At 44.5% G+C, this 14,345-nt stretch overlaps 1 protein-coding gene across 1 annotated transcript in view; it reads right to left on the bottom strand.

The window, feature by feature from the left end:
• LOC142020423 (connector enhancer of kinase suppressor of ras 2-like) overlaps positions 1-14,345 on the bottom strand; it is a 581,534-nt gene that overhangs the window by 44,218 nt on the left and 522,971 nt on the right. Inside the window, exon 20 of the mRNA XM_075008216.1 lies at positions 6,752-6,823. Within this exon, the coding sequence (XP_074864317.1) occupies positions 6,752-6,823 (72 nt within the window). The remainder of the gene's footprint in view (positions 1-6,751; positions 6,824-14,345) is intronic.

Genomic DNA, 14,345 nt, shown 5'->3' with positions numbered 1-14,345 from the left:
GGTGGTCCAGCTCTCATGAGCTACATGGAGCTGGGTGGCAGCTGCACCTGTCCAGCTCCCAGCTCCCCCGATCTACAGTGAGCTAGGAGCCAGGAGCTAGGCAGCAGCCATGCCGCTCTGGCTCTGGCTCCGGCTCCCCTGAACCATGGCAATCTGGGAGCCAGGTGGCAGCCATGCCGGTCCATCTACCAGCTCCCCCCGCTGCACAGAGCTGGGAACCAGTGGCAGCTGTGCCAGTGTGGCTCCCCCGGGTGGCAGCCAAATATGGAGCAATTAGCTCCTTTGTTAAAATAAATTAGGATGCCTTCCTGACACCCAAAGTATGGGGCTATCCCGGCCAAAACAGGAGGTATGGTCACCCTAGAATATGTAAATGAATGGGAGTGGAGGGACACATGTAGCTAAGGGGTACAAGGACACATGGGGAGGGGGCCTATGTGCCTGACTGAATGGGAGAGGCTAGGGGCCAACCAGGGTCTGCAAGGCGGGAAGCTTCCTAACAATCCCTCCTCGTACCATACCCAACAACTCTCCAAGTTCACACCCAGGCTCTTTTCCACCAATTAGTTCCTCTTGCTTAGCTTCTTTTTTACCCTTGATTTCCCAGGTCCCTGCCCAAGACTTTGTACTGCTTCTGAAGGATGCAGGAAATATGGATCTGCATTGTAATAAGTGAATTATTAGACAGAATTCTGAATTAATATGCTTATAATGAAGCTTTTTTGTCTGTATTGTTAGACATACTTGCTGTCAGATATTTTGAAATAAGTTATCAAAAATAATTGGAACTGGTGTGATTATGTTATTTTGACAAATAAAATATGCAGAATTTTTGTAGGATTTGAAAATCCTCAGTGTAGAAGCTTTAATTTTTGGCACACAATTTTATTTTTTTATATTTGGTGCAGAATTCCCTTAGAAGTATCCTTTCCATGAGAGACAACACACAACACATCAACACAAGTAGTTTCATTAGATTCAGCACTAGTATTAGATCTGAGAAAGCATGTGAGTGGTCCAACACATTCAGCTTCCAGATCAGAGTGCCATATCCTCTGTAGAGAGAAGAGAGAGGTTCCAAGAGAGCCTTTGTCATCTTCTAGTCCTTATTAGAGGTGAAGGCTAGACGACATTCTGAACTTTACTCCAGAGTTGTCATGACCTCCTCCCAAGATTCCTATGAGATTACTGGGCAAATCTTTCTGTCATAGAATCATAGGTTAGGGCTGGAAGAGGTCAGGAGGTCATTTAGTCCAACCCCCTGCTCTAGGAAGGATGAACCTCAACAAAATCGTTCCAGACAGAACTTTGTCAAGCCTCACCTTAAAAACCACCAAAAATCCACCCTCTCCCTAGGCAACCCACTCCAGTGCTCCCCTACCTTCCTAATGGGAAGTTTTTCCTAATATCCAACCTGTCAATTCAAAGCTATCCATCTTCTGGTTTGCATGTTGTCTTCTATAAGCTCTGTTACCTGTCCAAGATTGGATCTGCAAAACAGGTCTGCTCAACCTAGACAGCCTAGATGCCAGCTACCTACATCAGGATTTATGGACCACTTGAATCTCCTTATTCCATTGGCATGTTTCCAGAGTGGTAGTTTTGGTGAGATTGGCAAACTTTGATTCTATGGGTGTATTGATTTTCATCCAGGAAATGTATGGGATATCCCCAGGATGACTGATAAGAAGAGGCTCCTTTGCTAAGAATGAGATTATAGAAATGCCTCTGGATTCCATAGCTCCAGATTCAACAGTTTGTGCCTCTTGTAATAGGTGACATTTGTTAGAGAAAGGTGAGGAAGTAGTTGAGCATATGGAACATCAAAAGTTTACGACTGAGACTGAATCACTTTTGTCTCCAAATTAAAATGGGTAGAGCCCTGTGTTGATACAAAACTGGTATCTGTATCAGCATCTGAAAAAAATTACCTGTGGATATCCACATCTATCTTGAGGTTATATACCCAGCTAGCTGCAAATTTGCAGAATTTTATATACAAAGATTGTATCTGCATCTATATCAACAAACATGAGACAAAGACATTTGCATCCACATCTGTGGCTGTGTATACTGGTGGATAAAAAGCAGATATTCATGGATTTGCAGGGCTCTAAAAATAGGCGGCACAACCTCTGTGTCGTCTTCACAAGATGCTCTTAAATTGTGTGAGCTGGTCTGGTTTCAACATTAAAGTGACCTTTTGTTGCTGTGGAGGGAGTTTCTCATCCTGTGCTTCATAGTTTTGGAACTCCTTTAAAAACAGTTTCTTTGCCTGTTTTGAATGTTTTAAAAACAGTGTGCAAAAGCTATTTCAGCCAGTCCAGCTTCTTGTGCACCACTTCCTAGGAAAGATGATAAACTATACTAGGATGTCAAATCCCATTGCCAATTTCATTTAAGGAATAAGATGCTTCAGTCTTCACGGCTGAGGATGTTACAGAGGTTCCTAAATCTGAGCCAGCCTTTTTAGGCTACAAATCTGAGGAACTCTCCCAGATTGAAGTGACATTAGAGGAGGTTTTGGAGTTAATTGATAAGCTGAATAGTAACAAGTCTCCAGGACCAGACGGTATTCACCCAAGGGTTCTGAAAGAACTCAAATGTGAAATTGCGGAGTTATTAACAGTGGTTTGTAACCTATCCTTTAAATCCGCTTCAGTACCCAATGACTGGAAGACGGCCAATATAACACCAATATTTAAAAAAGGCTCTAGAGGAGACCCTGGCAATTATAGACCGATAAGTCTAACATCAGTACCAGGCAAATTAGTAGAAACAATAGTAAAGAATAAAATTGCAAGGCACGTAGAAGAGCACAAATTGTTGGGCAAAAGTCAGCATGGTTTCTGCAGAGGGAAGTCGTGTCTAACTAATCTATTAGAATTCTTTGAAGGGGTTAATAAACATGCGGACAAGGGGCACACAGTGGACTTAATATACCTAGATTTCCAGAAAGCCTTTGACACGGTCCCACACAAAAGGCTTTTATGTAAATTAGGCGGTCATGGGTTAAGAGGAAAGATCCTTTCATGGATCGGGAATTGGTTAAAAGACAGAAAACAAAGGGTTGGAATAAATGGTAAATTTTCACAATGGAGGGGGGTAACTAGTGGTGTTCCCCAGGGGTCAGTCCTGGGACCAATCCTGTTCAACTTGTTCATCAATGATCTAGAAAATGAGGTAAGCAGTGAGGTGGCAAAGTTTGCAGATGACACCAAGTTGTTCAGGACAGTCAAAACCAAAAGGGATTGTGAAGAACTACAAAAAGATCTCAGCAAACTGAGTGATTGGGCAGCAAAATGGCAAATGAAATTTAATGTGGGTAAGTGTAAAGTAATGCACATTGGAAAAAATAACCCAAATTACACGTACAACATGATGGGGTCAAATTTAGCTACGACAGATCAGGAAAGGGATCTTGAGCTGTGTCTACACGTGCACGCTACTTCGAAGTAGAGGCACTAACTTCGAAATAGCGCCCGTCACGGCTACACGCGTCGGGCGCTATTTCGAAGTTAACTTCGCCGTTAGGCGGCGAGACGTCGAAGTCGCTAACCTCATGAGGGGATCGGAATAGCGCCCTACTTCGACGTTCAACGTCGAAGTAGGGACCGTGTAGACGATCCGCGTCCCGCAACGTCGAAATTGTCGGGTCCTCCATGGCAGCCATCAGCTGGGGGGTTGAGAGACGCTGTCTCTCCAGCCCCTGCAGGGCTCTATGGTCACCGTGGGCAGCAGCCCTTAGCCCAGGGCTTCTGGCTGCTGCTGCTGCAGCGGGGGATTCATGCTGCATGCACAGGGTCTGCAACTCATTGTCGGCTCTGTGTATCTTGTGCTGTTTAGTGCAAGTGTGTCTGGGAGGGGCCCTTTAAGGGAGCGGCTGGCTGTTGAGTCCGCCCTGTGACCCTGTCTGCAGCTGTGCCTGGCACCCTTATTTCCATGTGTGCTACTGTGGCGTGCAGACGTTCCCTCGCAGCGCCTATTTCGATGTGGTGCTGCGCAACGTCGATGTTGAACATCGACGTTGCCAGCCCTGGAGGACGTGTAGACGTTATTCATTGAAATAGCCTATTTTGATGTCGCCACATCGAAATAGGCTACTTCGATGTAGGCTTCATGTGTAGACGTAGCCTTGGAGTTATAGTGGATAGTTCTCTGAAGACATCCACGCAGTGTGCAGCGGCAGTTAGTAAAGCAAATAGGATGTTAGGAATTATTAAAAAAGGGATAGATAATAAGACAAAAGATATCAGACTTCCCCTACATAAAACTATGGTACACCCACATCTTGAGTACTGTGTGCAGATGTGGGTCTCCTCACCTCAAAAAAGATATATTGGCATTAGAAAAGGTTCAGAAGAGAGCGACTAAGATGATTAGGGGTTTGGAACGGGTCCCATATGGGGAGAGGCTAGAGAGACTTGGACTTTTCAGCCTGGAAAAGAGGCGATTGAGGGGCGATATGATAGAGCTATATAAAATCATGAATGGTGTGGAGAAAGTGAATATAGAAAAATTATTTACCTTTTCCCATAATACAAGAACTAGGGGATACCAAATGAAATTGATGGGTAGTAGGTTGAAAACAAATACAAGGACATTTTTCTTCACACAGCGCACAGTCAACCTGTGGAACTCCTTGCTGGAGGAGGCTGTGAAGGCCAGGACTCTATTAGGGTTTAAAAAAGTGCTCGATAAATTTTTGCAGGTTAGGTCCATAAATGGCTATTAGCCAGGGGTAAAGTATGGTGCCCTAGCCTTCAGTACAAGGGCAGAAGATGGATGGCAGGAGATAAATCACTTGATCATTGTCTTCTGTTCTCCTTCTCTGGGGCACCTGGCATTGGCCACTGTCGGCAGACGGGATACTGGGCTGGATGGACCTTTGGTCTGACCCAGTATGGCCATTCTTATGTTCTTATGTTCTAAGATCTTACTATCTAGGCATCAGGTGGCACATCCCTATGAGCTGGAATATGCAGAGGCCACTCAAAAAAGAACGGGGGGCATACTATACCCATAAGTTCCAAGCAGGTAGAACCGTACTACATGACTGATCTGGTCCCAGTCTATGGAATTCAATTGAAAAGTCAATATCTGCAATGTCTATGGCCATAGTTTCAAACACCACATATAGAATAAACTGAAGAATGAGGCATACATTATAACGCTATTGGAAAGACACGAAGTTACATAAATCAGTAATAAAGCATGAAGTGACCCTGCATATTATGACGTTCCATATGTGAAGTGTGGTTGTTGAAGAGGCTGCCCCACTCTGGCAGCAGAGGGGTTAGAAGCAGGCTGGAGAAAGTCTGCGCAAACCCAGCCAATGAAAGTGCAGCTATAGATGGCCAACCAGGACCAAATTAAGCCCTATAAAAAGCTGAATGGCAGAGAGGAGCTCATTCTCTGTCTGACAAGCAAGGGAGCAGCTGGGTTGCTGTAGGAGAAGGAGCCAGTGGCACTTTGGACACAGAAGTGCTGGGCAGACTGAAAGAAGCAGCAGAGCGAGAGCTCCAGGCTGAGCACTGCCAGACTATGTCTTCTGCAAAGAAAGTGCCCAGGGCTACAGAGAAGTGGCCCAGGGAAGACTGGGCATAAAGGAGCAAAGAAGACTCCCACTAGAGAGCGTTTGGGTCATGACTGGGGATAGCAAATTGGCCTGCCTCTGTTCACCCTTTTCCTTGTATGACACCTACCCACACTAGATCACGGCCGATGTAGGTTGCATCTTGGCCCTGGATTTTGGGGCTGAAGTTGGCTGCTGAGGCTGAGCCATGGACTGAGGACAGCGATACCTCTGGAAGAGTGGGGACACGGAAGTGTGGGCACTCAAAGGCAGTGTCCTAAAGCAGACACTGCGGCACAAGGGAATGATGCAGGTCTACAGAGCCAGAGGGTGGGGTCAGGAGAAAGGAGTGACCATGGGAGAGACACTTATCAGAAGACCCAATCCTCCAATTTACCCAGGTCACTCTGGATCCTATCTCTACCCTCCAACATATCTACCTCTCCTACTGGCTTGGTGTCATCTGCAAACTTGCTTTGGGTGCAATCCAGTCCCTCATCCAGGTCATTAATAAAGATGTTGAACAACACCAGCCCCAGAACTGAGCCTGGGGGCACTCCACTTGAAACTGACCACCATTCAGATTTTGAGACATTGACCACATGACTTATGAGGAGCAGCTGAGGGATTTCAGCTTATTTAGTTTGCAGAAGAGAAGACTGAGGAGTGATTTAATAGCAGCCTTCAACTTCCTGAACGGGTGTTCTAAAAGGGATGGGGAGAAACTGTTTTCAGTGATGACAGACAGCAGAACAAGGGGTAATGGTCTGAAGTTACAGAAGGAGAGGAGTAGGTTGAATATTAGGAAAAACTACTTCCTCAGGAGGGTGGCGAAGCACTGGAATGTGTTGCCTAGGGAGGTGGTGGAACCTCCATGCCTAGAGGTTTTTAAGTCCCTGCTTGACATAGTCATGGCGGGGATGACTTAGTTAGGGTTGATCCTGCTTGAGGCAGGGGTCTGGACTTAATGACCCCTTGAGGTCCCTTCCAGCTCTGTGATTCTATGATTCTAAGGCAGTGCACTCCACACACTGAGATAATTCCCAGTGTGACCAGCAGGAGGAGTTGTGTTGATGACAGCAACTTGCTATAAAGATGATATATTTTCCTTATATTGTGCTATTTCATATCAGTAAAATTATTACACTTGTCCTATGAAGACTATAAATAACTTACCTATTCATTTCTTCAAGGCAGTCAGTTGCAAAGTAAAAACTCTTAATTTTGGGGTGGCATGCTTTGAAGGCACTGCAAAACAAATGAAGGAGAAAAATGTAGTTTTCCATTTAAGTAGTTTGGCTATAACAGTTTTATTCTCCTTTACTCTTAAATGTACATGATGAAATTGAAAATTGCTCCTCAAACTTACTTGCTCTCAGGTTCTTAATCATAACAAAAAGCAGTCAAGTAGCACTTTAAAGACTAGCAAAATGGTTTATTAGGTGAGCTTTCGTGGGACAGACCCACTTCTTCAGACCATAGCCAGACCAGAACAGACTCAATATTTAAGGCACAGAGAACCAAAAACAGTAAGCAAGGAGGACAAATCAGAAAAAGATAATCAAGGTGAGCAAATCAGAAAGTGGAGGGGTGGGGGGGAAGGTCAAGAGTTAGATTGAGCCAAGTATGCAGACAAGCCCCTGTAGTGACTCAGAAAGTTCCCATCACGATTTAAACCATGTGTTAATGTGCCGAATTTGAATATAAAAGCCAGCTCAGATGTTTCCCTTTCCAAAATGGAGCAATAATTCCTTTTCTGTAACACACACACCTTTAGGTCATTGACAGAATGCCCCATTCCATTAAAATGTTGACTAACTGGTTTGTTAGTCGTATTTTTTTTGTCAATAATTTGTCAATTATTTTTTGTCAAACATATTTTTTTCGGTCAATGACCTAAAGGTATGTGTGTTACAGAAAAGGAATTATCGCTCCATTTTGGAAAGGGAAACAGCCGAGCTGGCTTTTATATTCAAATTTGGCACATTAACACATGGTTTAAATCGTGATGGGAACTTTCTGAGTCACTATAGGGGCTTGTCTGCATACTTGGCTCAGTCTAATTCTTGACCTTCCCCCCACCCCTCCACTCTCTGATTTGCTCACCTTGATTATCTTTTTCTGATTTGTCCTCCTTCCTTACTGTTTTTGGTTCTCTGTGCCTTAAATATTGAGTCTGTTCTGGTCTGGCTATAGTCTGAAGAAGTGGGTCTGTCCCACGAAAGCTCACCTAATAAACCATTTTGCTAGTCTTTAAAGTGCTACTTGACTGCTTTTTGTTTTGATAGTGTATAGACTAGCACAACTTCTTCTTTGCTCTTAATCATGTTATAGAGCTACATATACCTTTTTCTACATGAGTTCAATGACAAATTATAAGACAAACACCATATTTTCCATAGCTGAAAACTGTTCAAAGTGATCACTTCTTAACTGACTTCTGAGGTCCTCATTTTCAAAGAAAACCTATACATCTTCCAAAGGTGAAGCTGGGAGCTTAGATTCATATCTTTAGTAGACACTAAAACCCATCAACCTGATAAAGACACTGCATTTATGGCTCGTTACAACAATCTGTAATTTAGTAATCTCCCCCCCATCCCACTTTCCCTGTGACTGCAGAAGCATCAACTGTCCACTTCACCTTTAATGGTTCCCCTTCAGTATGTATTACTAGCAGATTTACCTGGTGTTGATGGAATCCTTGACCCAATTAATTTTTGTTAAATAAAAGGAACATGTACATGATTTATTTAAATTACTGTATTTTTCAAAAATGCAGTGTTATTTTTAAGCTAATTTTTATTTTGGAGTTCTTTAAAAAAGGGATTGTTAAAAATTTCCTTTTAACATTTTTAGTGATTTTTTTTAATGGGAAGTCCATCAAGTGACATTTTGAAATGGAAATTCCATCTAGTGACATTTTCTTCATCCCTATAAACTTTATCATTTGCTATGTTTCAACAGAAAAGTACTATAATGAATTTGGTTTTCAATAACACACTCTTCTAGTTTTCAAATCTTAAGCTTTGATTTAGCTGTGCCAAAATAGAGCACTACCTCAAATGTCTCCATTTTCCCTCTTTTCTGTAAGGTTTATGGAAAACCAGTCCTATTACAGGTTCATCCTATTTTTTCTGGCTCTTCTTGTTTCAGTCTCTTTCAACAGTCGCTCATTTATGTCAGTTTTGAGGATGACACTTGATTTGATGATTCTGCTTTTTTTTTGTTTAGTTTTATGAGAAGTAGTCCCATTCCAGACACATCCTTCTTCCCTGGCACAACCAAAGCCTTATGTTGCTTTGAGTTATGATAAGGGAAAGCTGCATACCAAATTTGGTGGTCCTAGCTCTTACCATTTTGGAGTTCTTAATCAAAAAACTCTCTAAAATACATAGTAGAATATAATTGATGATTCCAATGTATAGAACTAAGCAATCAGTTCCACCTTGTATTTAGCAGTGACACTAAGTACCCTTCTAAGACATGAAGCCAAGGTCTGTGTAAACTTGAAATCTTCTCTCTGTCACAAAAATAAGTTGGTCCAATACAATACATTACCTCCCCTATCTTGTCTAATATCCTGGGACCAATAGGGCTATAGCAGTACTACCAAGAAGATTTGATAGCACTCAAAATAAATTTACCGTCTTCTGCACTTCTACTGTGTTTTGAATCAGGGAATTTTCATGCACATTGACTTGACGGCAGCAACCTTCTGAGCCTAGGCAGTGCGTGAGTGAGGTTATAAGAAATAGAATTGCTGGGTTGACAAATGAACAAAAACAAGGAAGCTCTCATTATTGGGTGCCACCCACCTCCGAGTGAAACCTGCCAAATCTTAAGTGGTTTTGGCATTTGTAATTTATTAGTTTTTGTTTTTTTTTCTTGTAGTCACAACGGGTCTGTAGTAGGGCAGAGCAGCAGCCTCTAACCCAGAGGTAGAGGAACTCTTCCAGGAGCCATTTTGGGCTGAACTTAACCCCTCCAAGTCACCTGACTGGAAGCCAGGAGGCAGTGCTAGGACTATAAAAGCCCAGCCTGAGGGCTCAGTCTCTCTCCAGCCTCTAGAGGAACCAGAAGTCTGTGTAGTGCGCCCTGCATGGGAGGCTGAGGACCAGCTGGGACCGCTGGTTTGCAGGTGGCCAAGTTCTGGCCTGGACCACCCTCCGCCCCCAAGACACGAGCTGGTCCTGGATCACCTGGAACCACTGAGAGACTGGCCTGACCCAGTGGACTGGCCTGCACCCCAGGTCTGGCTGGACCCACAATACCTGCAGGCAGCTGTGGACTGGCCTGCCCCCCCCAGACCCCAGATGATCCTGGATCCCCTGAAACCCCCCCATAAGACCGACCTGACACTCAGGTATGTGCTGGGGGAGGTGGGAACAGAAGTGGCCCAGGGAATAGCAAGGATTGTTAAAGATCATCAGGGCAGCTTGTTGTGGTGTGGATCCCCACTGACCTGTGTGGCAGACTGCTCTGCTGCTGACGGGGCCCTTGGCTAGGATGCAGTAGAGTGGAAGGTCTGCATCTTCCCCTGCCACCCACCTACCAGGTGGCAGCCTCCCATTTTCCCCCTCAACACAGGCAAGTGGCTAGCACCTCTCCTGAACAAGGAGACAGACTGTTTGGTATGGGTTACTGGGTTATAGCTGGGAGTGTATGTTTGCCAGGGCCTGGGCTCTCTGACTGTGTGTTTGCTGCCCTGAACCAGGGCTTGGGCTGCCTGAACTTATAGGCTACGTCTACACTAGCCCCTTCCTTTGGGAAGGTGCATGGTAATGAGTGAGTTGGGAAGATGCTAATGAGGCTCTGACATGAATATGCAGGACATCATTAGCATAATGGCAGCTGCACGCAATTCAAAAGTGTTGCTTTCAAATCGCGAGCTGCCCATATTGATGGGGGCCTTTCAAAAGGACCCCCCCAGACTTCGAAAGCCCCTTCTTCTTATTTGGTTTTAGCTCCAGTGGTAGTGGGGCAGAGTGGCTGCCCACTGAGCTGGAGGAGGACGAACTTCTGCAGGAAGCCAAACTGGCTTCATGGTCCTATAAATCCTTGGTGTAACTTCAAGAAAGTCAATGAAGTTGAATCAAGAGCAGATCTGACTTGATTTTTTCCAGCTGTTATCGTCTCTGTTGTCAAAGTTATCTTTCATGTCTGATGTCTTCATAGATGACTCTTATTCTGTGCTTATTGTCTAGCTAATTTACCTCATTACCTCAGTTTTGGGAGCAGCCTTGGACTTGTGGTTCAGCATGTGTATATCTTTATGTTTATTGGAGTAACATTCCCTTATAAAACTCCTGGGAAGGCGTTCAGCCAACACTTTTTTGTTATTTTACTAAAGAAGTCACTTCAGGTTAGTGCAGAGCTACAGATAATATCCTGAAATATGTAATCTTTCATTTCCAGAAAGGTTGTCATTTTGGAGCAGATATTTGTTGCTCATGAAAGAAATACCTTAGTTTGTACTTTTCACTAGTAAAATGGATAAGACAGAAAGTTGACCGCAAAGAAAATAACTCTGAAGTGTACAGCAACGAAGGGCCCTGTGGCACCTTATAGACTAACAAAAAAGTTTTGAGCATGAGCTTTCGTGAGCACAGACTCACTTCTTCAGATGCTGGTCTTGGAAATCTGCAGGGCCAGGTATAAATAAGCCAGAGCAAGGGTGGGGTTAACAAGGTTAGCTCAGTCAACAAGGGTGAGGCTTACTACCAGCAGTTGATCTGGAGGTGTGAACACCAAGGGAGGGGAAGCTGCTTCTGTATTTAGCCAGCCATTCGCAGTCTTTGTTTAAGCCAGAGCTGAGGGCGTCGAATTTGCAGATGAATTGTAGCTCAGAAATTTCTCTTTGGAGTCTGGTCCTGAAATTTCTTTGCTGTAGGATAGCTACTTTTAAGTCTGCTACTGTGTGGCCTGGGAGATTGAAAAGTGCTCTCCTGCGGGTTTTTGTATATTGCCATTTCTGATATCTGATTTGTGTGCATTTATGCTTTTATGTGGAGACTGTCCAGTTTGTCCGATGTATATAGCAGAGGGGCATTGCTGGCACATGATGGCATAAATTATATTGGTAGATGTGCAGCTGAATGAACCCACGATGGTGTGGCTGATCTAGTTAAGTCCTGTAATGGCGTTGCTGGTGTAGATATGTGGGCAGAGCTGGCAACGAGGTTTGTTGCATGGATGGGTCCCTGAGTTAGAGTGACTGTGGTCTGGTGTATAGTTGCTGGTTAGGATTTGCTTCAGGTTGGCAGGTTGTCTGTGGGCAAGGACTGGTCTGCCTCCCAAGGCCTGTGAAAGTGGGGGATCATTGTCCAGGATGGGTTGTAAATCCCTGATGATGCGCTGTAGAGGTTTTAGCTGAGGACTGTAGGTGATGGCTAGTGGTGTTCTGTTGGTTTCTCTCTTGGGCTTGTCCTGTAGTAGGAGGCTTCGTGGCACACATCTGGCTCTGCTGATCTGTTTTTTCACTTCCTCAGGTGGGTATTGCAGTTTCAAGAATGCTTGGTAGAGATCCTGTAGGTGTTTGCCCCTGTCGGAGGGGTTGGAGCAAATGCAGTTATATCTTAGTGCTTGGCTGTAGACAATGGATTGTGTGGTGTGTCTGGGATGGAAGCTGGAGGCATGAAGGTAGGCGTAGCAGTCAGTAGGTTTACGGTACAGGGTGGTATTGATGTGGCCCTCGTGTATTAGCACCGTGGTGTCCAGGAAGTGGATCTCCTGTGTGGACTGTTCCAGGCTGAGGTTGATGTTAGGGTGAAAGTTGTTGAAGTCCCGGTGGAATTCCTCCAGAGTCTCCTTCCCATGGGGCCAGATGATGAAGATGTCATCAATGTAGCATAAGTAGAGACGGGGTGTTAGTGGACGAGAGCTAAGAAAGCACTGTTCCAGGTCAGCCATGAAAATATGGGCATATTGAGGGGCCATGCGGGTACCCATAGCTGTGCTGCTGATTTGAAGGTATATATTGTCGCCAAATCTGAAATATTTCGAAAGTGCTGCATTTTGGTCACGCACGGCTTGTTTACACAGGGCCCTTTTTGAAAGGACCCCGCAGACTTCAAAATCCCCTTATTCCTATCAAAAATAGGAAGGTTACATGAAGACATCTTACTCATTATTGAGTGACCACCAATACTGTTGCTTATTCAGACCTTGGGTTAGTTTTTGACACTGACACCAGTGCCAAATGGTATGGACAGCTGTCCACGAAGACTTAGTTTGAGAACTCCAAACTATTTTCAAGGGATGTCATTGCAATAGCTTATAATAAGATTGAATCTAGAGATGAAGAGCTTTGTACTTGTTATTAATTTCCACATCAATTATGCCAAAAATATGGAACTGTAATAAGGTGGTATGGCCTTCCCCAACCCTGAATGTAGAAGAGTCTTTCCTGAAGCCTGGGTGGTTGGTACCAGAACACCATTGCCCTGACCCCCAGAGACTAACACACAGGATAGGAAGTGTGTACTAGTTTAAAGTGCTACTTCTTTTTTGTTTTGATAATATATAGACTAGCACGGCTTTCTCTCTGTTACTAGGATAGGAAGTATAAGAGGTGGAGCTCTGGGTTCTTTTGGGGAACAGCTGCTGGAAGAATCAGACACCTCCCGTCCGACTCCTGAAAAGTAGAGCCCCATGGACAGAGCTGGACCTGATGATTGGCTGGACCAGCCAGCGAACAGCCCTGACCAGACTCCTGAGGAGCTTCCAGACATGCCACTTGCCTGCTATCCTAACGACACTGAAGTGCCCAAGCTCCCTGATGACCAGGCATGGAAACAGGTACCTGTGGAGTGGGAGATAGGCAGTAGCCTGGGAGCAGTCAACACTAGCGGGGCTGCAGCACTGCCCAACTGATGATGGTGTGTTGAGGTCTGACTCCCCACTGACCAGCAACTAGTGACATCTGCTGTTAGGGCCCTGGGCTGGGGCTCAGTGGAGTGGCCTAAGTACTTTCTGTTTGCCCAGTTCTGCTGAGCGGAGCTGATTGCTACCATGCTCTCAACCAGAGCAGGCCTCTGAGGGAGGTTGAATTCTGGCCTCCTGGTGTCCTGAGACAGAATGGTGATGGCTATGTATTTTTCTTCTGGCTCTGTGTGTCTTCAGTGTGCAATGTCCAGGTGTTTGCTGAACTACAGAGCAAGTTTCTTTTAAAAATCTGTGCTCAACTCATTTGGGAAAACCATTAGTGTAGCATCAATGGGAGAGTCTGAATATTATATAGAAATGGAATTTTAAATATAACTTTGCCTGTTTATACTGTGAGATGCCTAGAATGGCAGGAGGGAAAGTAGCTAAAAGATTACAGGCTCTGTCCCATATTTCTAGTGGTCTCTCAACTGCCCTTAATGTCAATGTCTCTAGTCCTAGGCTAGTGTTCATCAGCCTTACTTTGGTGACTTTAGTGGACTGACAGCTTTATATTAGGCAAAGATTGGAATCAGTACGCCTAGTTCTCATTGTGCTGGCATCAGGCTGTTTTAACTCGGTTGATTTAAATGGAATAACTCCTGCGTAATTCTGAGGAGGTCCCAATCAGGCCCAATGGAAATCGTGAACATTCAGGATGTTGCAAGACTGGGCCAATATAGTATATAGAGAGATGCGCCTTTTTAAAAGAGAACTCAGATTTTCCTGCATTTCATTTTGAACTGCAATACAATAGCCACTGAGAGTGATACTTGTTTTTCCTGGCTCACATTTCCATTGTTGTATGGTAGGGGATATTCTTGACAGAGAGACCAAGTCCTCA

Source organism: Carettochelys insculpta, chromosome 13 (assembly GCF_033958435.1).
Source record: "Carettochelys insculpta isolate YL-2023 chromosome 13, ASM3395843v1, whole genome shotgun sequence".
NCBI classification, from domain to species: domain Eukaryota; kingdom Metazoa; phylum Chordata; order Testudines; family Carettochelyidae; genus Carettochelys; species Carettochelys insculpta.
This window is presented reverse-complemented; position numbering and strand designations above follow the sequence as displayed.